This window comes from Chiloscyllium plagiosum, unplaced genomic scaffold, assembly GCF_037043375.1.
Source record: "Chiloscyllium plagiosum isolate Xiang-an unplaced genomic scaffold, Cpla_swu_hap1 HiC_scaffold_13, whole genome shotgun sequence".
Classification (NCBI taxonomy): domain Eukaryota; kingdom Metazoa; phylum Chordata; class Chondrichthyes; order Orectolobiformes; family Hemiscylliidae; genus Chiloscyllium; species Chiloscyllium plagiosum.
Genome location: NW_028270151.1, coordinates 48585949 through 48611113, shown reverse-complemented (window position 1 = coordinate 48611113; position 25165 = coordinate 48585949). Strand labels below are relative to the sequence as shown.

Below are 25165 nucleotides of genomic sequence, written 5' to 3'. Positions count from 1 at the left end.
CCAGTCTCCCGGCAACCGGCCGCCAGAGCATCTCATTGGCCAATATTCACCCAATGTGCCCCCATTAGAGAAAAAGGTTACATTAAAAATAATCAGTACTGTATACTATCCGAAGTAAATAATCTTTTTTAAGGTCGTTTATACAACCAGGCCAGCACGCTCCCAATGTCAGTAAAACAATAATACACTGTGCAGATGTTTCAATCTAAAAATAGAAACAGAAAATATGCTATTTGCATCAACATTCATTTTACCCTTTCACAAAGCGCTGGAGCATATTTACAGAAAAATGATAGATAATCTAATTTGAAAATTTGTTGGCTGTTTTTTGCACAATGCGTTGTAGTGAGAAATGATTCTGAATCCTTGCCATGGTCAAATATGGCGCCTGTTGGTTTACACTTCATGGAATTGCTCAGGCGACCTGGAGAGTATCAAACATGGCGCCTGCCGATTTCCGTCCCTGTGACCACTGGAGTCACCGAGGAGTATCAAAGATGGCGGTGTTAAGTGTGCTGAGAGCTGCGGCTGCTCTTGTGGCGCGGCGACCTTCTCACAAACTGCAGCGTCTGGCTGGAAATTCCTTACTCAAGGCTTTTCCTGCAGCTTCTAAAGGTATGGCTGGCCCTAACCGACTCTTAGTTCAGTTCGGCCGTCTGCGTCAGGGAATCGATTGACCTTGTAAAGTGCAGCAGGTCACAACAAAAAAAAACTTGCATTTACTTGGCGAACAAATGGTTCATTAAGGCCAATTTTGATGCTCAGCCCATTAGTGGGTACTGCTTTAGTGCAAGTGGCCAGAAGCTGTATTCAGAGTTTGTTTTAATCAGTGTCTCTAAGGTGGAGAAGGAGCGATGTACGAAAATGGAGGTAAGATGGACCTCTCAGATTTCAGGACATGAGCATTTAAAAGTACAGCCATGAATGTAGAATGAATAACTCAAGAGGCTAGAGTTAGAGGAATACAGATATCTCAGGAGGTTCTGGGATTGGAAGAGACTCCAGATGATGTCATTGGATGGATTTTAAAATTGAGATGTAATTGGAAGTTGTCTTAAGTGTATGAATGTAATTGGTGATGGTGAATAAGATCTGGAGTGAGTTGAGACAGAAGCAGAAGAGTTTTTACTTGACTGAAGTTCACAGGGTATGTGTGAGGCTGACCAGAAAAGTAACAGTCAATACATTCAGATGTTGTTGGAGAAACTTAGTAGGTCTGGCAACATCTGTGGAGAGACAAATGGAATTAATGTTTCAACTTTAGTGACCCTTCTTCAGAACTGAACAGTCAGCACTTGTAACTTGTGAGGGTTCCAACAGATTGGAAAATAACTGATGTGATGCCCCTGTTGAAAAGGAGGGAGGATGTATATGCTAGTTAGCCTAATACCTGTCATTAGAAAAATGCTAGAGTCTATTATTAAAGAAGAAATAGCAGTAATTGAGAATAGCTGAACACAGCTGAAAATGTGTTGCTGGAAAAGCGCAGCAGGTCAGGCAGCATCCAAGGAGCAGGAGAATTAACAGTTCAGGCATGAGCCCTTCTTCAGGAAAGCCCTGCTTGATTGAATACAATCGAGCAACAAATGCAATATTATCTCATGAATGATCAGAATAAAATGAGCTGACAATCAAAGCTCTGGAAAAAAAATTTTGAGCAAAACTCAGGGAAAGTTTAAACTTAAGTGTTTGCATGGTGACAGCAGTTAAGTCCTGTGGAGCAAAATAAGAAAGAGTATTTAATAGATCATGGACATGTGCAAAGGGAGCAGCTCACTTTTATTAAGAATGTATATTTCTAAAGATTTTTGCATGTAAATATGTTTAATCATTTGTTCAGATGAGTTATGATATACCTTGGGCGCAGCTGGAACTTGAACCTAGAACTCCATTCTTTATTTTTAGAAAAATCAACCTGTTCAGGTTTGTTATCATACAGTATGGAGTGGGTTGGATTTGAGCTCAGGTCTTCTAGCTCAGAGGTAGGACATTACCAGTGTGCCAAAAGGACCCTTTATTTCTCATATATGCAGAGGCACTATATGGCATTTTGTGGTAAGGGAGAACTTTGGTTTTTGCATGACCGTTTAAATAAATTCTGTTTTTGCTAAGAGTCTGTGTTTTAAATACTTTTCCTTTCTGTCCATTCTGACTTTTTTTTGTAAAAGCTGTCTTGCTATTTCTTAATTTAAGGCGGCACAGTGGCTCAGTAGTCAGCACTCCTGCTTCACAGCGCCAGAGACCTGGGTTTGATTCCACCCTCAGGTGGATGTCTGTGTGGAGTTTGCACACTCTTCCTGTGTCTGCGTGGGATTCCTTTGGGTGTTCATGGTGTCCAAGGATGTGTCAGTTAGGTGGATTAGCCATGGGGAATGCAGTGTTATTGGACGGGATATTCTTCAGATGGTCAGTGTGGAGTCTGGGCCCAATGTCTTGCTGCCACACTGTAGAGAATCTATGTTCTATGAATCTACGATATTTAGAACTGCATGATTCTCTCCACGGTCAATCCCTGAGTTCTTTGAGGAGAAAGTGAGGACTGCAGATGCTGGAGATCAGAGCTGAAAATGTGTTGCTGGAAAAGCGCAGCAGGTCAGGCAGCATCCAGGGAACAGGAGAATCGACGTTTCGGGCATAAGCCCTTCTTCAGGAATGAGGAAAGTTTGTCCAGCAGGCTAAGATAAAAGGTAGGGAGGAGGGACTTGGGGGAGGGGCGTCGGAAATGTGATAGGTGGAGAGAGGTCAAGGTGAGGGTGATAGGTCAGACTGGGGTGGGGGCGGAGAGGTCAGGAAGAAGATTGCAGGTTAGGAAGGCGGTGCTGAATTCGATGGATTTGACTGAGACAAGGTGGGGGGAGGGGAAATGAGGAAACTGGTGAAATTCGAGTTCATCCCTTGTGGTTGGAGGGTTCCTAGGTTCTGCCCATATGTATGTCTCCAGAATGCCTCTAACACCAGATGAAAGTCAACTTTGTTTTAACATGTGTAGCAGACATTGTGGAAGTGTACTTTTCTGAGCTGTTAAGAATCAATCCACAAGTTATAGAGTCATAGAGATGTACAGCACGGAAACAGACCCTTCGGTCCAACTCGTCCATGCTGACTAGATATCCCAAACTAATCTAGTCCCATTTGCCAGCACTTGGCCCATGTCCCTCTAAACCCTTTCTATTCATATATCCATCCAGATGTCTTTTAAATGATGCAATTATACCAGCCTCCTCCACATCCTCTGGCAGCTCATTTGAGGGAACCTGATTGGAAAATTGGGAAGAGGCTTATTGTGCAGGATTTTTATCCACATTTATATTTAACCCTTTTATTTTGGTGTTATTTGCAATGCACCTTCTTTTTTTTATGGGTCTTGTTTTTAAATTAGGCTAATACATGTTATAGCAGTCATGGCACATTAATCTGTCTCCCACTGTTTCATAATCTTATCTGAATAAAATAGATGTCTACATTAGTACACTATTAAATTGAAAATCTGTGTAATTATGATAAATCTGTTATGGAATTATGATAAATCTGTCATTGAGTGTAGGTAGTGCCCTTAACACAGCCTTGTTTTGACTCATTGGAGTATAAACTGGAATCATAATAGAAAATCTGCCCCTATTTTCTTTTATAACCTCTTCAAAGTTGTTTTAATTGAAAGTCCATAAAATAGGTAATAGTCAAGTCAAAAAGCTTCATGCTAGATGTGTAGTTTTGTAATCATGGTTTCTATTGTTTTAAACAAAAATACATTATTTTACATTCAGCTTGACTCCCAAATCATACAATAGTCCAGATTTGGACGACAATTTTGATATCACACAGTTACATGGGAAAATATCATTTGGATTGGAAAATGAATCTGCTAAAACCTGAATAGCAATATTGTTTATTGAAGTTAAGATATATTTAAAGTTCTGTTTTCTTAAGCATTTAATGTTAAATTATACAGTTTATATCTGCAGCACCAACTTAATTATATAGTGTTTCTCACATAATGAAATGTCCCAAGATGCTTAACAGGAGCATTGTAATTCTTGAGATACTGAGACGGATTTGGCATCTCACACTTTCTCCTGTAGGAAAGCAGGGAAGTCTGTATTTATAAGAGATTCCGAGTTTGGCAGAGGGAGTGGGCTGGCTCATGGTGTGGGTTGGGTTGGATTAGCAGATCCCTGAGCATCTGATCCCAGAGAGTGGTGGGTGGATGTCCAGTCTCTATGGGTATCAGGACAAGGTCTGGAGGTGGTGTAGTTAAGGGTGTGTGAAATAGATATGGGTCAGTTTAATAGTTTGTGAGAAGATTTGTAGCTCAGGTGCTCGTTGTTGTGGTTGTGTTCGCCGAGCTGGGAATTTGTGTTGCAGACGTTTCGTCTCCTGTCTTGGTGACATCCTCAGTGCTTGGGAGCCTCCTGTGAAGCGCTTCTGTGATCTTTCCTCTGGCATTTGTAGTGGTTTGAATCTGTCGCTTCCGGTTGTCAGTTCCAGCTGTCCGTTGCAGTGGCCGGTATATTGGGTCCAGATCGATGTGCTTATTGATTGAATCTGTGGATCAGTGTCATGCCTCTAGGAATTCCCTGGCTGTTCTCTGTTTGGCTTGTCCTATAATAGTAGTGTTGTCCCAGTCGAACACATGTTGCTTGTCATCTGCATGTGTGGCTACTAAGGATAGCTGGTCGAGTCATTTCGTGGCTAGTTGGTGTTCATGGATGCGGATCGTTAACTGTCTTCCTGTTTGCCTTAATCCGCATCCATGAACACCAACTAGCCAAGAAACGACACGACCAGCTATCCTTAGTAGCCACACATGCAGATGACAAGCAACATGAATTCGACTGGGACAACACTACTATTTTGGACAAGCCAAACAGAGAACAGCCAGGGAATTCCTAGAGGCATGGCACTCATCCACAGATTCAATCAAGAAGCACATCGATCTGGACCCAATATACCGGCCACTGCAGCGGACAGCTGGAACTGACAACTGGAAGCGACAGATTCAAATCACTACAAATGCCGGAGGAAAGATCACAGAAGCACTTCACAGGAGGCTCCCAAGCACTGGGGATGTCACCGAGACAGGGGATGAAACGTCTGCAACACAAATTCCCAGCTTAGTTTAATAGCTGCTCTCTAGAGTTAGATGTATTTATTTGTCTAACTTTTCCAGAACTGTTCAGTCTCCAATTTTTATGGCGACTTTCCAAGGGTGCCAGGCAAAGTGGATTTGCTCAAAGGAATATTTAAATTGCTGGGCAATTCCTTCTAAGTCTGCTATGATGGAGGTTCTTCAGGGTCCCCTGCACATCTCATATCAATGCTGGCATAATGACTGTCTCGCCAGCAAATTACTACCATAAGAGGTCTGATCAGAAGCTTGGGTCAAAATTAGGATTTTAAAGGAGGATAGTAAGATAGAGAGATGTTGATAAGTATTCCAGAGTGTGGGGCATGGCCACTAGTGGTGGAGTAATTAAAGTTGGGCGTGTGTACAAAAGGCCAAATTTCAGAAGTAAATATATTTCAGAGGGTGAAAGGGCTGGATGAGGTTACAGATTTGGGAAGGGTGAATTCATATAGGAATTTGAAAGTTACTTAAAAACTTTAAAATCAAGATGTCCCTTATTTGGGAGCCAATGTAGCGAGCACAAGAATGATAGTGTATCAGGACTTGCTGCAAGTTAGCGAGCAGGCTGCCAAGGTTTGGATGATTTAAAGTTATGGAATATGGGAAACAAACCAGGATGCATGGAATGCTTGAGCATAGAAAAAGTGATGCCAGGGATTTTTGAGGCTTAAGTAGCAGAAGACCTGAGTTTGACATGTAATGTAATGATGCTAGCTATCAGCTGGTCTTTGTGGTGGCATTAAAATGTGGTTAGAAGCTCATCTCAGGGTCAGATGTGACACCGAGGTTACAAACTGGCTTAATCTTGGGCTTATTGCCAAGGAGAGGAATGGAGTCAGTAGTTGAGGAATTAAGTTTGGAGAGGAATCCAATAACAGTGACTTCAGTTTTCCCAATATTTAATTTTGAACAAATTCCTGCTCATCCAGTATTGCATGTCAGAAGAGCATTCTGATAATTTATCAATAAAGGAGTCATGAAGAAAGGTAGTGGTGTTGAACCTAATGTACATTTATTTATTTTCTATTAACTGACAAGTTTTTGTGGTTTTGTTTTATTCTAGTTGCAGTTCGTCATGGTAGTCATGGAAAACAGATGTTTGTTGTCAAGTCCAGTCAATATTATGATACTCGCTTTCTGCGTCTTTTGGTATGTATCAAACTTGCATCCAAAGTCAGGTGAATGAATCCACAAACATAGAAAAGATATTCTGCCTGAGATTGAATGGGATAAATTATGTAATTCAAATATAAAGCCATTGGTTAGTAATCAGCATTGATAAATAATAACTTCTTAATTCTGGTTATTTATTCGATTGGAATGTGTGGACATAGTGTATACCCAATTATATTGTGCAAAGAAGAACATATGTATTGAGAAAATTTGTTGTCTTTGATGTAAAGCTTTAGAAATATTTAATGAAAAAGCATTATTGACTTTTCTACCCCAAAGAAAAAATAGTTTATTTTTAGTGCTATATAAACCTGAAACCCAATATATATAATTATTCATTTGTTCTCTACTCACTACATCTGTGTGTCACCTGTGATGGCATATTATCTGCAAGTGCCTCGAAGTCTGAGTTGTAGTTGGATACTGATAGTCATATACAGTCAGGCGCAATATTTAGGCTTGGTTCTCATAATTTGGGAGACCACTGTCTCTCAGAGCTATGTGGAGTAAAGGTAAGCCTTCATTTTAAAAGGACAGGATGATAAGAATGAGTATTTTTCTCTTTTTATCAAGTCCGCAAAAATCACTGTCCCTTGAATTAACTTTCAGCTCAACATAATTTGCATAGTAATTATCTTCATATCAATTCCACTGCTGTATAAATGGAAACACCTCATGGAATTTGGTAGTCAAGACACCAATATCTACTTAAGGGGATGGAATTGAGACAAACTTGATGATTTGTTGCATCACAAATTTGTTGCGAATTCCTGAAATCACCTCTTGAATTCCTCTGCCAACTTCTTTAGGTATGCACAAATATTTTATGGATAAACCATTTTTCTTTATCTTTTTTATTTATTTTTCTAGAATTTTAAGATTCAAGATGTTGCTACGTTTTGTTCTTTAAGTGGGAAGACCATAGACCCAGTTTCAATTTGAATACACATACAGCACTTAACTGCAGGGAAAGGACAGACACTTTGCATGTAACAGTTCAGCTTGTTCAGTTTTGACATTGTCTATAAGGAGCCCGAAGTCAAGCAACCACCATTTCATCAGTGAGTTCACGGCACACTTTGTTCCTTGATTTCAGGAAAGTGACCGTTTCGGGCATCAGATCAAACAATCTTTGCGGGACTTTCCCTTGACTTCCATCTCACATTAGCATGATCAGTTTGTCGTGGGGCTCTGCTCGAATTGAGTTTACAAACTTAATTTCTATTACATGAGAGAAATCCATAACTTTGTTTGTTAATGCTTGCTTTATTTCAGTGGTAATTAACAAAAAAAGCAAAATCAAGATAATATCTGCAAATGCAACAAAACCTGCATTTGAACCAAGCATGGCTAGTGCAAGATCAGTTGTGATGGAAACCAGCGTCTTGATTGGAATTTTTTTTCTCATATATATCTTTTGAAATTTTTGCAGATATCCTCCTTTTTACTTCTCTCTGAGGCAAAAATGTGGGACGTTCCTCTTTAATTGTTATGTCCTTAAAATGTTTGTGAACACAAGTGTAATCAGTTGGGCTGTGTCAGTCATATTTATTGGCTTCGTCTAAATGCAGTGAAAAGCATACATAGTCCTTCAGGTCGTGCTGCAGTTGTTGAAATTTGCCGTTGCTAGCATGGAAGCATTAAGTGACGTGCTTTGGATTTTTGTTACTATTCTTTGTTTTAAATGTCTTTGAATAAAGTCATTGGCCACAGTCATTGCTTCTTTAATTACTTTGCCATCTGCAAATTATTATATTATGTTTTGCCAGAGAATGATAAATGTGAAATATGATTCAGTGGAGATCTTCCCTTTTGCTGCTCGAATAGGGAAATAACTGTTGAGAATTCAAAATGGCCTTCAGCTCATCAACTTCAACTTCATTTGTCTGAAGTATGCTGTTCAAATGAAAACCATCCTTGAATTTACTTTGCATCATTGTCATTCCACATACCTTTTCACCTATTGATTTACTTCAGTGGCATTTAAGACAAATGGTCTTAATTTTTACATGTATACAATTTTAAACACACATTGACAGTTGCATTGATAAATTTGAGGAATTTTCAATTCTTTCTGCAGACATTCTACACTTTATTAACTGGAATACCAGTGGCTGTTTTCGTCACTTTTGTGAATATTTTTATTGGTAAGTATTTTAGTGGTAGTTACAAATGATGCTAAGATTATTTTTAAATGAATAGTGTAATTCAATTGACATTGAAAATAAAATGAGCTAAAATTACTGCATTATGATTTAAAACCTGTCTAATTCATTAATGTCCTTCAGAGAAAGATATATACTGTCTTTGTCCATCTGGTGTAACCCCAGACCCAAAACAACATAATTGACACTTAATTGCCCTCTGAAATAACCAGAAATCTAATCAGCTGTGTCAAATTTCTCTGAGAATGACTATTAAGAATAAAACTAAATGTATCAGCTGACATTGACCAAGGAAACTGCTACACCCAACCCAGCCAATCCTGCAAAGTGGTCCTCGCTGATAGCTGGGATCTTATGCTAGAATTGGGAGAGCTGTCCAATAGACTCAGGCAATATCTATATACAACTGGGAAATATATCTTAGTTTCTTAACTAGTGTTGAGTAAAACTCCCTGCGTCACAGCCTGAGGATGTTTCTAAATCTTAGAAGGTGTAATTCAACGTGTTCACTAATTTTGAGGAGAATTAGGCATAGACCATAAATGCTGGCCTTGACCGCAATGCATGCAAAACATGAACAAGTAAGGAGACATGTTCTGTAAATTTTAACTCTGCATTCAAGTGATCACTTTGTGATTACATTTACTTTGTGAGGTAAATTCAACTTACCCCAATAAATCTGGCTCTTAAAGCATTATATTCAATTCAAGTATAAATGTTATCAAACTAGGAATTTAACACACAATGATGACCAGTGCAGGGCATGCAATGTAAATAAATAATCATATATTTTGCACAAAATGGAAACAGATCAATTATTCTTGGAAGAAAATAAACTGCTTTTCTAAAAATATATCTCTGGGTTTACATTTCTCAGGTGAGGCAGAACTTGCAGAGATTCCTGAAGATTATGTGCCAGAACATTGGGAATACCACAAGGTACAGTAAGCCTCTTTGTAATCATATTAACTAATGCACTGGGTGTCAACTATAATTTGCAATATTTCCTCAGCACCATTTAGATACAGATTAATTCATTGAGAGTTGCAATTAGGATTCCTTTGAAGATAAACTCTTTGTTAACTTGTGTATAGAGGACTAGCAGCTATTTGCACCTGAAATAAAATAACATCTGGAAAGAACAAAGAACCTTACAGCACAGGAACAGGCCCTTTGGCCCTCCAAGCCTGTACCGATCGAGATCCTCTATCTAAATCTTCCACCCATTTTCTAAGGATCTGTATCCCTTTGCTCCCTGCCCATTCATGTATCTGTCTAGAAACCTCTTCAATGATGCTATCGATCCCGCCCATACCACCTCCACTGGCAGCGCATTCCAGGACCCACCACCCACTGTGTGAAGAACTTTCCCCGTATATCTCCCCTAAACTTTTCCCCTCTCACTTTGAACTTGTGACCCCTAGTAATTGAGTCCTCTACTTTTTGGGAAAAGGTTTTTTGCTATCCACCCTGTCTATGCTTCTCATGATCTTGTAGGCCTCAATCAGGTCCCCCTTCAACCACCTCCTTTCCAATGAAAATGATCCTAATCTACTCAACCTATCCTCATAGCTAGCACCCTCCATACCTGGCAACATCCTGGTGAACCTCCTCTGTACCCTCTCCAAAGCATCCATATACTTTTGGTAATGTGGCGACCAAAACTGTACGCAGTATTCCAAATGTGGCCGAACTAAAGTCTTATACAACTATAACATGACCTACCAACTGTTGTACTTGACACCCCATCTGATGAAGAAAAGCATGCCATTTGTCATCTTGACCAATCTACTGACTGTGTTGCCACCTTCAGGGAACAATGGACCTGAACACGCAGATCTCTCTGTGCATCAATTTTCCCCAGGACTTTTCCATTTACTGTATTTGCTCTCAAATTGCATCTTCCAAAATGCATCATCTCACATTTGTCCGGATTGAACTCCATCTGCCATTTCTCTGATCAACTCTCCAATCTATGTTCTGCAGTATTCTCTAACAATCCCCTTCACTATCTGCTACTCCACCAATCTTAGTGTCATCTGCAAACTTGCTAATGAGTCAAACAACACCTTCCTCCAAATCATTTATGTATATCACAAACAACAGTGGTCCCAGCATGTATCCCTGTGGGGCACCTCTGGTCACAGGTCTCCATTTTGAGAAGCTCCGTTCCACTACTACTATTTGTCTTCAATTGCCCAACCAGTTCTCTATCCATCTAGCTAGAACACCCTGGACCCCATGCAACTTCACCTTCTTCATCAGCCTACTATGGGGAACTTTATCAAACGCCTTACTAAAGTCCATGTGTATGACATCAACATCCCTTCCCTCATCAATCAACTTTGTCACCTCTTCAAAGAATTCTATTAGGTTTGTAAGATGTGACCTTCCCTGCATAAAACCATACTGCCTATCACTGATAAGGCGGACATGCGTACTGCAGATGCTGGAGATTAGAGTCAAGATTAGAGTGGTGCTGGAAAAGTACAGCAGGTTGGGCAGTAACCAAGGAGCAGAACTATCAACATTTCGGGCAGAAGCCTTTCATCAGGAATGAGCATTCTTGATGAAGGGCTTTTGCCCAAAACGTTGGTTTTTCTGCTCCTCAGATGATGCCTGACCTGCTGTGCTTTTCCAGCACCATTCTAATCTATCACTGATAAGCCCATTTTCTTCCAAATGGGTATATATCCTATCCCTTAGTATCTTCTCCAGTAGCTTCCCTGCCACTGACGTCAGGCTCACAAGTCTATAATTACCTGGATTATCCCTGCTACCCTTCTTAAACAAGGGGGCAACATTAGCAATTCTCCAGTACTCTGGGACCTTCTCCGTGTTCAAGGATGCTGCAAAGGTATCTGTTAAAGCCCCAGCTATTGGTTCTCTCGCTTCCCTCAGTAACCTAGGATAGATCCCATCCGGACCTGGGGACCTGTCCACCTTAATGCGTTTTAGAATGCACAACACTTGATCTCTCCTTATGCTGACTTGACCTAGAATAATTAAAGATCTATCCCTTACCTCAACATTTGCCGTCCCTCTCCTCAGTGAATACTGATACAAAGTACTCATTAAGAATCTCAATCATTTTCTTTGGCTCTATGCATATCTTTACTCCTTTGCCCTTGAGTGGGCGAACCCTTTCCCTAGTTACCCTCTTGCTTATTACATATGAATAAAAGATTTTGGGGTTTTCCTTAACCCTGCTCGCTAAGGATATCTTATGCCCCCTTTTGGCCCTCTAATTCCTCGTTTCAGATTGGTCCTACATTGCTGATATTCTTCCAAGGCTTCATCTGTCTTCAGTCGCCTTATGTATGCATCCTTTTTCCTCAGTTAGTCGAGATTAAGTAAAGTGGTGGGGAAAGTGTTTAAACCAGTGTGGTATGAGGGTAGGAAGTCTGTATTTGCAGCTATAGAAGGAGAAGCTTTTGCAATAGAAACAAATGGTCTTAACTGAAATAAATAATAAAAAATAATATCGAAGAAGAAAGGCAAATGAAGTCTTTGAGATATTGAGAGCTGAAAACATTGCATGAAAACGATAAGAAATATCAGGAAATTGATGTTTCTTGTGAGTAATCTAATCTAATCTGAAAGAGAGAAATAAGTAAAGATTAATTTTCATAACAAATAGTCATGACTGAATGGCATACTTGTGATTTGAAAACAAAATTTGGAATTTAACAGAATCACAGAAGTATTATGATGCAGAAGGAGGCCATTTAGTTTATTGTGCTGCACCAGCTCATTAAATGGGCATCTGTACTGCATGCCAATCTCCTGGTTTTGTTCCATACCCTTTCACATTATCTTTATCAAAATAATCATCCAATGCCCTCTTGAATGTCTCAATTGAACCTGACTCCACCACACGTTTAGGCAGTGCATTCCACACCTGAAGGACTCACTGAGAAAAGGTTTTCCTCACTTCACTCTTATTTCTTTTGCAGATTATTTGAAATTAGCACCTCAGTGTTCCTGTTCCTTTTTATGAGCAGGATCATTTTCTCCCCATCTGCTCTATTCAGTTGACTCATGATTTTTCACTTCAGAACAATCCCAACCTCTTCAATCTATCCTTATAACAGAAGTTTTTCATCCCTAGAACCATTCTTGTAAACCTCTTCTGCACTGTCTTCAATGCATTTGCATTCTTCCTTTAATATGGCACCCACAAATGTACGCAATAGTCCTGCTGAGGTCCAACAAATGTCTTGTACAAGTTCAACATCATGAATGTCTCCTCTTTGCTCTTGTACTCTATGCCTCTATTAATTAAGTTGAGGTTAGCATATGCTTTATTTACTGCTGTCTATCTGTCCTGTCACTTTTATTGTTATGGACCGCACCACACCCCCTTCAAATATATCAAGGAACTGGCCGAGAGCCTAAATTTTATCTTATTTAAAGGCAAGTGGAAGGTACTGAGTTCTAGATGGAATTCAGTTGGTTACACTACTAAGTTTTAAGCATGACACACTTTATTCTTGCCCTACAGTTAATATACAATCAAAAGAAACTTTAACTCTTGGGAACCGTAACAGTATAATAAATTATTTAACTACTATACAGCAACAGTTCGAGTATCATAACATCTCATAAATACCCTTGTCAAAAGCAAAGTCAGTAAAACAGATTTTCTCACATGGGATTCTGGCAGCAGTGAGAACTCCAGCTTTTTGTTGTGGCTGAGAGAGATGTAACTGCTTCCACAACCAGCTTCCAAACCCCAACAACTATTGAAAGCTAAGGTAAAACTCTGGTTCTGTAGTGGTATGAGCCCAATCATTCATGCTCCATCTATTATTCCAACTTTCTAACAAAAAAATTCACAAGGCCTCACAAGCTGTTTACTTCATTGGCTTGGAGGTGACAGCTCAATACCCATAGCTCAAAACCTCTCTTTTAAACAAAAAATGGACAAGATGCACCTGTTAAAACCATAGAATCGTCTCAGTTTACACGTACATACCCAGGTCCCTGGCTCCTGCAACAGGCCCCCCCCCCCCTTAGAATTGTACACCCGATTTTATATTGTTTTTCATTGCTCTTCCTCTTAAAATGCATCATGTCACACTCTATTGAAACATGTGCCACCAGTGTGCTCACTCCACGAACCTATCTGTCTCTGGAGTTCTATACTATCTCCCTCACAGTTTATGATTCTTCCAAGTTTTGTATCATCTCTGAACTTTTATATTGCCCCTTGTATGACTAGCATGATGGCTCAGTGGTTAGCACTGCTGCCTCACAGCGCCAAGGTTCTAGGTTCGATTCCAACCACAGGTGGCTCTGTGTGGAGTTTGCATGTTCTCCCTGTGTCTGCATGAGTTTCATTCAGGTTCGCTGGTTTACTCTCACTGCCCAAAGCTGTGCCTTTTAGGTGAATTGGCCATTCTAAATTGCCCTGTAACATCCAGGAATGTTCAGATTAGGTAGGTTAGCCATGGTTACAGGAGTAGGGCTGGGGGGTGTGGTTCTAGGTCTGGATGGGATGTTCTTCAGAGGGTTGGTACAGACTCTGTGCCGAATGGACTCTTTCCACACTTAGGATTCTATGATTTAGGGTTCCAATACAGACCCTGGGGGAACATTACAAACCTTCCTCCAGCCTGAAAATATCCATTGACTATTACTCCCTGTTTACTATCACTCAACTAATTTGGAAGTCATAGCTCTGTAGAATTTCATGGATGAATTAGGGATGTTTTTGTTAAAGCTGTGGTATAGTTCTGGTAACATCTTTGTCTCTGAGTTTAAAAAGTTGAAAATTCAAATGCTACCGTGACTTGTGTGCCCCAGAGGCTCACTGATGTTACCTAGTATGGTGATGAAATGTCTGAAAACTAACCTTCCAGCTCAGCGAGCAAACCTACATCCAAATGATTTCTTCCTTCATGCTTTGTAAACTCTGGGGAAGGTGAAAGCTGTAAGTGCTAGGCACCTTTTTGTTAGTAATCTCATGTCCAGTTATATTATTTTCTACTTGCAGCATCCCATAACAAGGTGGATTGTAAAATATCTTTATGACCCACCTGAGAAGGGTTATGAGAAAATGATGGCCCTTATTTCTGTTGAAGCAGAGAAAGCAGACCTGAGGTACGTTGTAGCAAATCTAAATATATATAATAAAGTAATCCGAACAATGCCGTTAAAAGCTTTGTAGTTCAAAATGTATACTAAAATGGAAGTTGTCATGTGTAAAAGGATGTTGGTGTCACTTTGCTAAGCATCCACCTTTATGGATCACAGACCTTTTCAAAGATGGGGCAAATGTAACTTTAAAAAATGACTAATGCTGACTGTTTGTAGAATTGAAAACAACTGGTACGGCTGAGGTCTCATTTACATCTCCTATGCTTATCAACTGTGATTTATTTAGCATAGCACATTGTCTTTCAGTTTGCATCTTTTATATTAGTTTAGGTGAGGAAAGATCATGAGTGAAAAAGTGCTATTATCAAGAGGCAGATTTATGAAATCCGGCTCATCAAAAGTTGTTATATACCAGATTGTTTTAACTCTTGGGTAATCCAAAAAAACAGCTAGTAGAAGTTATCCCAAAATAGGCTTGCATATCAGTTGCCGGTTGAGTAAAATTAATGTTGACAGAAGCCTCAAAGAAAACATTCTACTAATAGGCTAGGTGAAAATATGATTCTGAAGATTGGGGATTAAAAATTATTGGCAGACTAGGAATGGATTACTATTTTTAGATATACTTTCTAGTTCCAGAATTGTTTCAACTGCTTGCATTGCTAATTTTAGTTTTGCTTCCTAAATTATAGGCTGAAACAACTTGAGGTTCGTCGTCTGATGAGGGAGCGAGGTGATGGTGCTTGGTATCAATATGAAACTCTGGACAAAAACTTGATCGATAATTCTCATAAATCAAACCCAGATTATTAGGAAGACAAAGATTGCTGGGAAGTGCTAATTATTAACACAAAGTATGTGAAAACAAGTTCTTTAATAAATTATATCATGTCAATATTCTTTTGACAGTGTCTTGTTTTAATTGAAATATTACTTTAATCAAAGTTCTCATTTTTTTAAAATTGTACAATTCATAGACTATTAAGTCGTTGACATTCTCTCCTGCAGTTGTCTACGCAGTGAGTTCCTGGTTTTAGCTAGGTCATGAGTGATATATTTAATGATGAAGTGTTCTCTTGCAATGATAGGATAAATAAAAATGCTTTCTAAGATTTGCTTTTTTTTTCCTCCTCTTAATGATCATTTTAAGCATTTCCTGTCTTTATGGGGCATAAGTTAGAGTACTGCAAACATTTCTGGAATCCACTTTATAAAAATAATTGGCACTGGACAAGATGCAAAAAAAAAAATTGCTGAAGTTGTATCAGAACTACGAACTTAATCTAATTGGAAAGATTTAACAAGTTGGGCTTGTTAGAAAAGAGAAATCAAGGGATGACTTGACAGATGTTGACATTATCAAAGGGTTTCATAGGATGAATGTAATAAAAATGTTTCCACTATGGACAAAATGAGAATTTGGAATCAAATATTAAATAATCACTAAAACATATAGTAGGGATTTGTGAAACATCTCAGAACAAATCTACCAGCTCAGAGAGCAAACTTACAACCTGATAAAATAGGGAATTCAGAAAAATGTACTTTATCCAAGGAGTGACTAAAATATGGAAATTGCTCTCTCATGGAGGAGTTGATGCCACTTGTAAAAATATATTTAAGGAGAAGCTAGATAATCACATAAAGATAGGAAAATAAGGTTCTATGCAGTTAGATGAAGAAGGATGCGAGGAGGTTTGAATATAGCATGAACTTGTAGGAACAAATGAAAAATTTCTATGCTGTAAGTATTAAGGCAGTTCTATAAAGATCTGGAATAAAAGCTAGACTTTAATAAAAATTATCATGAAATTGTTGGATAATTGTAAAATCTCAAAGGATTATACTTGTGTAATTTTAATGGGGAAATTCCTACATCATGGTTTAGTATCTGTGACTCCACTTCCATGCCTGATTATTTCACATTTAACTCCATTCGAAGTAGCCCAACATCTCACTTGGTTGTGACAAATAACGATGGCGACTGGAAATATGGATTAAATGTTGGTTTCAATGAAGAATCTTTGAATTCAACATTAGCTCTTTCTCTCTTCACAAATGCTTCCTGACTACCTGCATTTCTCCAGCATTTTCTACTTTCATTTTGGATTTCCAGCATCAGCAGTATTTAGCTTTAATTAAATGCTAGTCTTGATACTTACCCTTGAATCCAGAGAATGAGTTTTCTTCTAAATTGAGAAGGGACAGTAAGATGTGGAAGAAAATTTAGTAAATAGCTTATGAAAAATTGTGTGCTCAGTGCTGGTGTGCTGAATTCTTGAGTTCTTGTGGTAATTATATTGCAACTGGGGTCAATCTGTACTTAACAACAGATTTTGGAGAAGAAATTTACTGGGGTCTGCAATCATGATTGTCATTCGTCTGTCCCTGTGGACGTGATCAAACTGGGCAATGTCAAATTTTGCTAACTTGTTTAATGTCTCCTATCTTCTACTGTATATTTCTCTTTTTCATTTTGTTTTTCTCTTACATACCCTCATTTCATTTCCTTAAAACCTAATATACTTTTAACATTTCCCATTTCTGATAAAAGGTCATAATCTGAAAAGTTAGCTCTGTGTGTCTGCACACACATGCTGCCAGATCTATTGAGTACTTCCAGCATTTTCTGTTGTTATTTGATTTCTAGAATTCAGTGTTTTGCTTTTACATGTCAAATTAAATTTGATTCTATTGTTAGTAATGGGGTTTTACCAACTAGTTTTAATTTAGCTATCGAATAAGATTAAACATGAAGAAAAACATTTTTTTTCAAATAATGGAATCCTTACATAAATGTTATCTCCAATTCTAAAGTCTTTACAAAATTATTTTGTATATTATCAAAGCTGTATTTTTACTTGATCAATTTGTATTGTTTGTCCTCCAATATTCCATTAAATTTCCAATTAAATTTTTTATGTGTCTTTGGACATTTGTTTCAAAAGATTCAGAATAATGGAGACAAAGATATCCATCATGAATGTTTGCTACTTTCCAGTTGATTGTGTATTTTACTGCCCCCTACTGTTATAGTTGCTATGCTACAAATACATAAGATATTTTTATTCCTTTGACAAGTTTATATTTATGACCAGTTGGAAACATAATGTGACCAGGGATTCTACAGCAATTTGATCAGAAATATAAGTTTGAAACCCAGAAATAATAAATTGCTGTAAATATCCTAGATTTTGGCCTCTCTGAAGCATTTTTATTTTAAAAGACAATCTCTGTAAATTGGTGATTTTTTTTTCACTTTGCAATAGGCAATGCATATCATCCTGTCCAGTAGTTTATCAGAAGTAAAAGCTGATGTCTTTCATTGAGCCTGTTTTGCTGGCATAGTGGTTTTCTGTACATTCCTGATCATCACTGCCAATCAAATTGACTATTTTCAACTTAAGTGGATCTTTTTGACAACTTAAGAATGGGATGAAGAATGTGGCCATTATTTCTATTATTGTACTACTTATCTTGCACTGCTTCTTAGAAAGTTGCCGTGTGTAATCCGTTTTGTTTCTAATTTTCAGTTTTTACTGCCATCTGAGAGTATTAATTTATAATATCCATAGCTTCATTCAATTTAAGAGAGCCCATATTTACATACTGGAAATATTACTGGACAAGATGCTCCAATTAATGCTCTACATTCAGAAGTTCAAATGCAGAAATGTAAATTTAAGTAATAGCTGAATCTGGGAAACAAACATTGTTCTCCGAAATGGTGAACATGAGACTTGAAACTTTATTGCTGGAACAGCACAGCAGGTCAGGCAGCATCCAGGGAACAGGAGATTCGACGTTTCGGGCACAGGCCCTTCTTCAGGAATGAGACTACCAGTTGTTGTGGAAAAAATAATTGGTCCACTGATATCCTTTTGGGAAAGAAATTTTCCATCTTTACCTGGCCTGGTTTATGTGACTCCAAATGCCCTCTGAAATGGCTGGAAAGTTACTCAATTGTATCAAATGGTAATAATGGTGTCAAATATGAATAAAATTTGGAGCACCTTGCATTGAGAGCGATGTTAGAAATGACTATGGCACACCCTCCCCAGTCAACCCTGTAAAGTTGCCCTTGCTAAGATCAGGAGAGAAGTTCCAACATTTGGAGTGCTATCTCTAACTAGTCAAACAACAGTTGATATAATACTGGGACATCGATCACCATCAATGGCTAGTATCGTATTGACTGAGCTAACTGAGACCTAAAGGGCATACCTACTAGATTGACTTGGACAAAAGCTTACTTGACCTAATTCTCATCAATCTAAATCTCATGGGTGAATCTGTCAACGATATTGTTGGTAAGCCCCATCTTCCTGTTGGTACTACCAGCATTCTAAATAGGATAGATACAGAATAAATCTCGAGACTCAACAGGCATCTCTGAGATGGCAAGAGCTATCAGCAGCAGAATTTTATTCAGGGGCAATTGGTAATCTTGTGGTTTAGCATATGCCCGACTCTACAACTACCATCAAGCAAGTGAACACTGGTTAAATGAAGAATTCAGGAAAACTTATCACCAACAATAGAAGACATATTGAAAAATGAGGGGATAACTTGATTAGTATATAATGCAATTATATTTACTCCCAAATAGTGGAAGCAGCATGCCATGGCAGAGCAAAGTTATCCCACAGTTAAAAGTATCAGATTAAAATTCTGCAGTCCTGCCACATCAAGTTGTGAATGGTGGTGGAGAACTAAAAGATAGAGGAGCCATCACAGGCATCCACTTCCTCAATGATGGGGAAGACTGGCATGTGAGTGTGAAAGATAAGATTGAAGCATTAGCAACCATCTTTAGGTGATAAGTTGACAATCCAAGAACAAATTGCTGGAAAAATTCAGCATTTCTGAGTTCAGAACCCAGAACTCTGAAAAACTGAACCTAAAACATTAACTCTGCTTTGTTTCTACAGATGCTGCCAGACCTGTAGTGTTTTTCCAGCACTACAGAGATGTACAGCATGGAAACAGACCCTTCAGTCCATACCGACCAGATATCCCAACCCAATCTAGTCTCACCTGCTCTGTTTTTGTTTCTGATTTCCAGCATCCACAGTTCTTTGGTTATTTGTTAAGTTGATGATCCACTTTGATATCCTGAGGACCCCACCAGTACACGAGCCAGTCTTCAATTAATCCAGTTCCCTTTACCTGATATCAAGAAATGACTAGATGTACAAAACGACTATAGGTCCCAAATACATTGTAGTACTGAAGGTTTGTGATCCACAACTAGTTGCACCTCCACCAGTTTGTTCTGGCACAAGTACATCATTGGTATCTGACCGGCAATGTGGAAAGTTGTGGAGGTATAGATTGTCCCCACTAAAAAGCAGTTTCGTGTAAATACTGCCCCAGTAGTTTATAATCAATTATCAGCAAATAATGGAAGATGTTGTTGACAGTGCTATCAACGGCTACTTACTCAACTATTACATGGTCACTGTTGTTCAGTTTGGGTTCCAGTAGAGCCTCATGGCTCCAGATCCTATTACAACCCTAGTCCTTACATGGACAAAAAAGTTCAAATCCAAAGGTGAAGTGATAGTAATGCCTTTTGACGTTAAACCAGTGTTTGATCATAAGTAACATCAAGGAGCAACAGCAAATTTGACATCAGTGGAGACCAGGGAGAAAACCTTTGGTTAGAGACACTAGTACCGAGGTAGCCGATTTTTGTCATTATTTGGAGATCATCATTTCAGTTCCAGGATATTACCATTGACCTCCCCAGGATAGTTTCAAAGTGAAATATTTTCAATTGCTCAATGATCTTCCCTCTAATATAAGGCCAGAAGTTGAGATGTTTGATAATGATTGCACAGTATTCAGTACCATTTCTGACATCTCAGATATTGAAGTTGATTTATGGATTTACCCCTGGATCAAAGTGTAATGTGAGGTCCACCTCCCCACTCGCAGTTGAAGCATGTCAAATGGTAGTTAGTAAACTATACTTACAAAGCTGCACTTTGCTTTATATTATTCCTTGTAGTGTAAACACATTCACACTGCTTATGCTACATAATTTTCCACAAGTGTTTGCAAAAAGCAATTGTAATAGACAATAGGTGCAGGAGTAGGCCATTCTGCCCTTCGAGCCTGCACCACCATTCAATATGATCATGGCTGATCATCCTTAATCAGTATCCTGTTCCTGCCTTATCTCCATAACTCTTGATTCCACTATCCTTGAGAGCTCTATCCAACTCTTTCTTAAATGAATCCAGAGACTGGGCCTCCACTGCTGTCTGGGGCAGAGCATTCCACACAGCCACCACTCTCTGGGTGAAGATGTTTCTCCTCATCTCTGTCCTAAATGGTCTACCCCGTATTTTTAAGCTGTGTCCTCTGGTTTGGCACTCACCCATCAGCAGAAACATGTTTCCTGCCTCCAGAGTATCCAGTCCTTTAATAATATTATATGTCTCAATCAGATCCCCTCTCAGTCTTCTAAACTCAAGGGTATACAAGCCCAGTTGCTCCAGTCTATCAGCGTAAGGTAGTCCCGCCATTCCAGGAATTGACCACATGAACCTACGCTGCACTCCCTCAATAGCCAGAATGTCTTTCCTCAAATTTGGAGATCAGAACTGCACACAGTACTCCAGGTGTGGTCTCACCAGGGCCCTGTACAGCTGCAGAAGAACCTCTTTGCTTCTATACTCAATCCCTCTTGTTATGAAGGCCAGCATGCTATTAGCCTTCTTCACTACCTGCTGTACCTGCATGCTTACCTTCATTGACTGGTGTACAAGAACACCCAAGTCTCTTTGTACTGCCCCTTTACCTAAATTGATTCCATTTAGGTAGTAATCTGCCTTCCTGTTCTTGCCACCAAGGTGGATAACCATACATTTATCCACATTAAACTGCATCTGCCATGCATCTGACCACTCACCTAATCTGTCCAGGTCACCCTGTAATCTCCTAACATCCTCCTCACATTTCACCCTGCCACCCAGCTTAGTATCATAAGCAAATTTGCTAATGATATTACTAATACCATCTTCTATATCATTAATATATATTGTAAAAAGCTGCAGTCCCAGCACCAATCCCTGCGGTACCCCAATGGTCACTGCCTGCCATTCTGAAATGGAGCCGTTTATCACTACTCTTTGTTTCCTGTCAGCCAACCAACTTTCAATCCAAGTTAGTACTTTGCCCCTAATACCATGCGCCCTAATTTTGCTCACTTACCTCCTATGTGGGACTTTATCAAAAGCTTTCTGTAAGTCCAGGTACACTACATCTACTGGATCTCCCTCGGATGCTGCCTGAATTGCTGTGCTCTTCCAGCACCACTGATCCAGATACTGGATCTCCCTCGTCCATCTTTAGAGTTACATTATCAAAAAATTCCAGAAGATTAGTCAAGCATGATTTCCCCTTCATAAATCCATGCTGACTCTGACCTATCCTGTTACTACTATCCAGATGTGTCATAATTTCATCCTTTATAATAGACTCCAGCATCTTTCCCATCACTGAGGTCAGACTAACTGGTCTATAATTTCCTGCTTTCTGTCTCCCACCTTTCTTAAAAAGTGGTACAACATTAGCCACCCTCCAATCCGCAGGAACTGATCCCAAATCTATCGAACTCTGGAAAATAATCATCCATGTTTTCTCGAGCCACCTCCTTCAGTACCCTGGGATGTAGACCATCAGGCCCCAGGTCCATCAACCTTCAGATCTAACAGTCTCTCCAACACCAATTCCTGGCAAATATAAATTCCTTTAGTTCAGGTCCTTTAGCCACTGTTACCTCAGGGAGATTGCTTGTGTCTTCCCCAGGGAACACAGATCTGAAGTACCAATTCAATTCTTCTGCCATTTCTTTGTTCCCCGTAATATATTCCCCTGTTTCTGTCTTCAAGGGCCCAATTTTAGTCTTAACCATTTTTTTGCCTTTCACATAGCTAAAAAAGCTTTTACTATCCTCCTTTATATTTTTGCCCAGTTTACCTTTGTACCTCATTTTTTCTCTGCATATTTCCTTCTTAGTAATCCTCTGTTGTTCTTTAAAAGCTTCCCAATCCTCCGTTTTCCCACTTATCTTTGCTATGTTATACTTTTTCTCTTTTAATTTTATATGTTTTTTAATTTCCCTCGTCAGCCATGGCTACCCATGCCTCCTCCTAGGATCTTTCTTCTTTTTTGGAATGAAATGATCCTGCATCTTCTGCATTATACACAGAAATATCTGCCATTGTTCCTCCACTGTCATCCCTGCTAAGGTATTGCAGCATTGAACTTTGGCCAGCTCCTCCCTCATAGCTCCATAGTTCCCTTTTATCAACTGAAAATATTGTCACTTCTGATTGTACCCTCTCCCTCTCAAATTGCAGATGTAATGTGATTTGAAAGATGTCGAGATTGTCATACCTGTAGTGAGGTGTAGTGTTATTCCGATGATATGAAAGACTAAGACCATTCCAGAATTATAAACATCTTAAGCCCCTGAAGCAACTGAAAATTGCATAATATTACAACTGGATTCTGGATGCTTTAGACAGATAAGGACTAGACACCATAATATTGCAAACCAATTAACTCTTTACACTAAGTACTGAGAATAGTGCAGAAGGATGTCAGTAGAACCTTCTTAATGTGATCTGCCATTATCTGATCACTGATGATGCAATCCAACTATTAGTATTAATCACATATCTTACACCTCCCTGCAAATCTGCTTTACCCATCAACTGTTCACATCATAAACTCCCCCAAAATATCTTCAAATATTCTTGGCCCATTATGAGTAAATGAATAATGTATTTGCTCTATTATTTTCTCTTTGGCAAAGCAGCTGGAACCTGAGCTACAATAATTAATTGAACACAAAGATGGTGAGGCCTGAGTAAGCCAACAATCTGAATTGAGATAGGTTAAAGTGGGAGCCTGAAAAATTAGGACATTTTCAGGTCTTAACAAAGAAGTATACAGCTGCATCATTCACTACTGCTGCGATGATGAGAGTTACTCATTGAGGAACCAATCAGAAATTTGGAAAACATTCTGAAGACAATATTGAAAATGAATAAATGACAATCTCCCAACTATTCCTAGAGGAACATTTTTTCTTTCTGGGGATACTATTTAGACAGTCTTTTTTAGGTCACAGAGTCATACAGCACTGAAACAGGCTCAACTCATCTGTGCTGACCAGGTTTCCAAAACTGAACTAGTCCTCATCTGTCTAAAGCATCCAGAACCCAGTTGTGATTTTAATACAGTGTTCAGTTGTTTTGGGGCTAAAGATTTTTAAAATTCTGCAATGGTCTTTGCCTTTCACATCATCGAAATAACACTGCATCTCACTCTATGTGTGACAGTCTTGATATCTTTCATACTACAATTGCTTTTTGCAAACAAAAATGTCAAAAATTGTGTAACATAACCACGTGAAAATGTCCTTCTCAACCTTTCCTATTCACGTACCTGTCCAAATGTCTTTCAAATGTTGTAATTGTTCCCACCTCTACCACATCCTCTGACAACTGATTCCATATATGTACCACCCTCTGTGAAAATGTTACCGCTCTGGTTCCTTTTAAACCTTTCTGCTCTCACCTTAAACTTACGCCCTATAATTTTGGACTCTCCTACCCTGGGGAAAAGACCTTGGCTATTTGCCTTATCTATGCCCCCCATGATTTTATAAACTTCTATGAGGTCACCTGTCAGCCTCCAGGGAAAAAAAGTAGTTAGATTTTTTCCAGATCTTGCCGAACTTTAATATTCTCAAATTCCATTTGATCTTATCTTTAAGCTTTTTTAAGACACTCATCAGCTGTAGAATGTCTGTAGTTTGAGTCTTTACTGTTTCATTTCAAAGAAAAAAATTAGTTCTCCCATAGCTTGCTAATGATAATCAATTGCTGTCTCAGTTTACATTTCCCCATTTAATACTTTTGAATTCTAACAATGGGCTTTATCCTGTTTGGATTGTAGAGTCTTATTCTTCTGGGACAACCTGCAATTGTAGTTCAACACTACCTTTTGGGAGGTTGATTTTAAGGTTTCAAGCTTTTCTTTCAATGCATCACAGTCATTTTGACTTTATACTTTGTTGTAGACTGAAGTATGTTAATTTCTACTAATGGAGTTGAGTCATTGTCCACACTATATAAACGCTGATCCATATAAATATTGTAGTTATATGTACAGGTCAGGCAGTGGGAGGTTTGCACAAATAACTCACTTCCTGATTCCTCAAAGCCTGTTCACCATCCACAAGGCATAATCTAGGAGTGTGATGGAATAATCTCTACTTGCCTGGATGAATGCATGTCCAACAACACTCAAGAAGCTTTCCGAGGCAAAGCAAAATGCAACCCATGCATTCGCTCCCTCTATGACTAATGGACATTAGCAACAGTGTGTGCCATCTACAAGATGCACTGCAGAAATTCACCAAAAGCTCCTTAGTAGGCACCTTCCAAAACCACAAGGCTTCCCACCTAGGACAGCAGATATATACTAACACCACAATCTGCACATTCCTCCCCAAGCAATCCTGACTTGGAAATATATCTTCATTCCTTCACTGCCATTGGGAACCTTGGAACTGCTG

The 25165-nt window shown here is 39.0% G+C and overlaps 1 protein-coding gene across 1 annotated transcript; it reads left to right on the top strand.

Annotated features, from left to right (window-relative positions):
* Nucleotides 1-440: 440 nt before the first annotated feature.
* Nucleotides 441-17103, top strand: ndufb5 (NADH:ubiquinone oxidoreductase subunit B5). Its single transcript, XM_043702238.2, has 6 exons — nt 441-615; nt 6189-6274; nt 8379-8445; nt 9341-9402; nt 14462-14568; nt 15258-17103. Exons 1-6 carry the CDS (start codon nt 441-443, stop codon nt 15376-15378), a joined length of 618 nt encoding a protein of 205 aa, XP_043558173.2. The 3' UTR covers nt 15379-17103.
* The last annotated feature ends 8062 nt before the right edge of the window (nt 17104-25165 follow it).

Bases quoted from the DNA above. Each gene is read 5' to 3' on its own strand.
- ndufb5 (XM_043702238.2), top strand. From the start codon at position 441: ATGGCGCCTGCCGATTTCCGTCCCTGTGACCACTGGAGTCACCGAGGA. The intron at 616-6,188 runs GTATGGCTGGCC...GTTTTATTCTAG, and splicing joins TTTTCCTGCAGCTTCTAAAG to TTGCAGTTCGTCATGGTAGT. The intron at 9,403-14,461 runs GTACAGTAAGCC...TTCTACTTGCAG, and splicing joins AACATTGGGAATACCACAAG to CATCCCATAACAAGGTGGAT.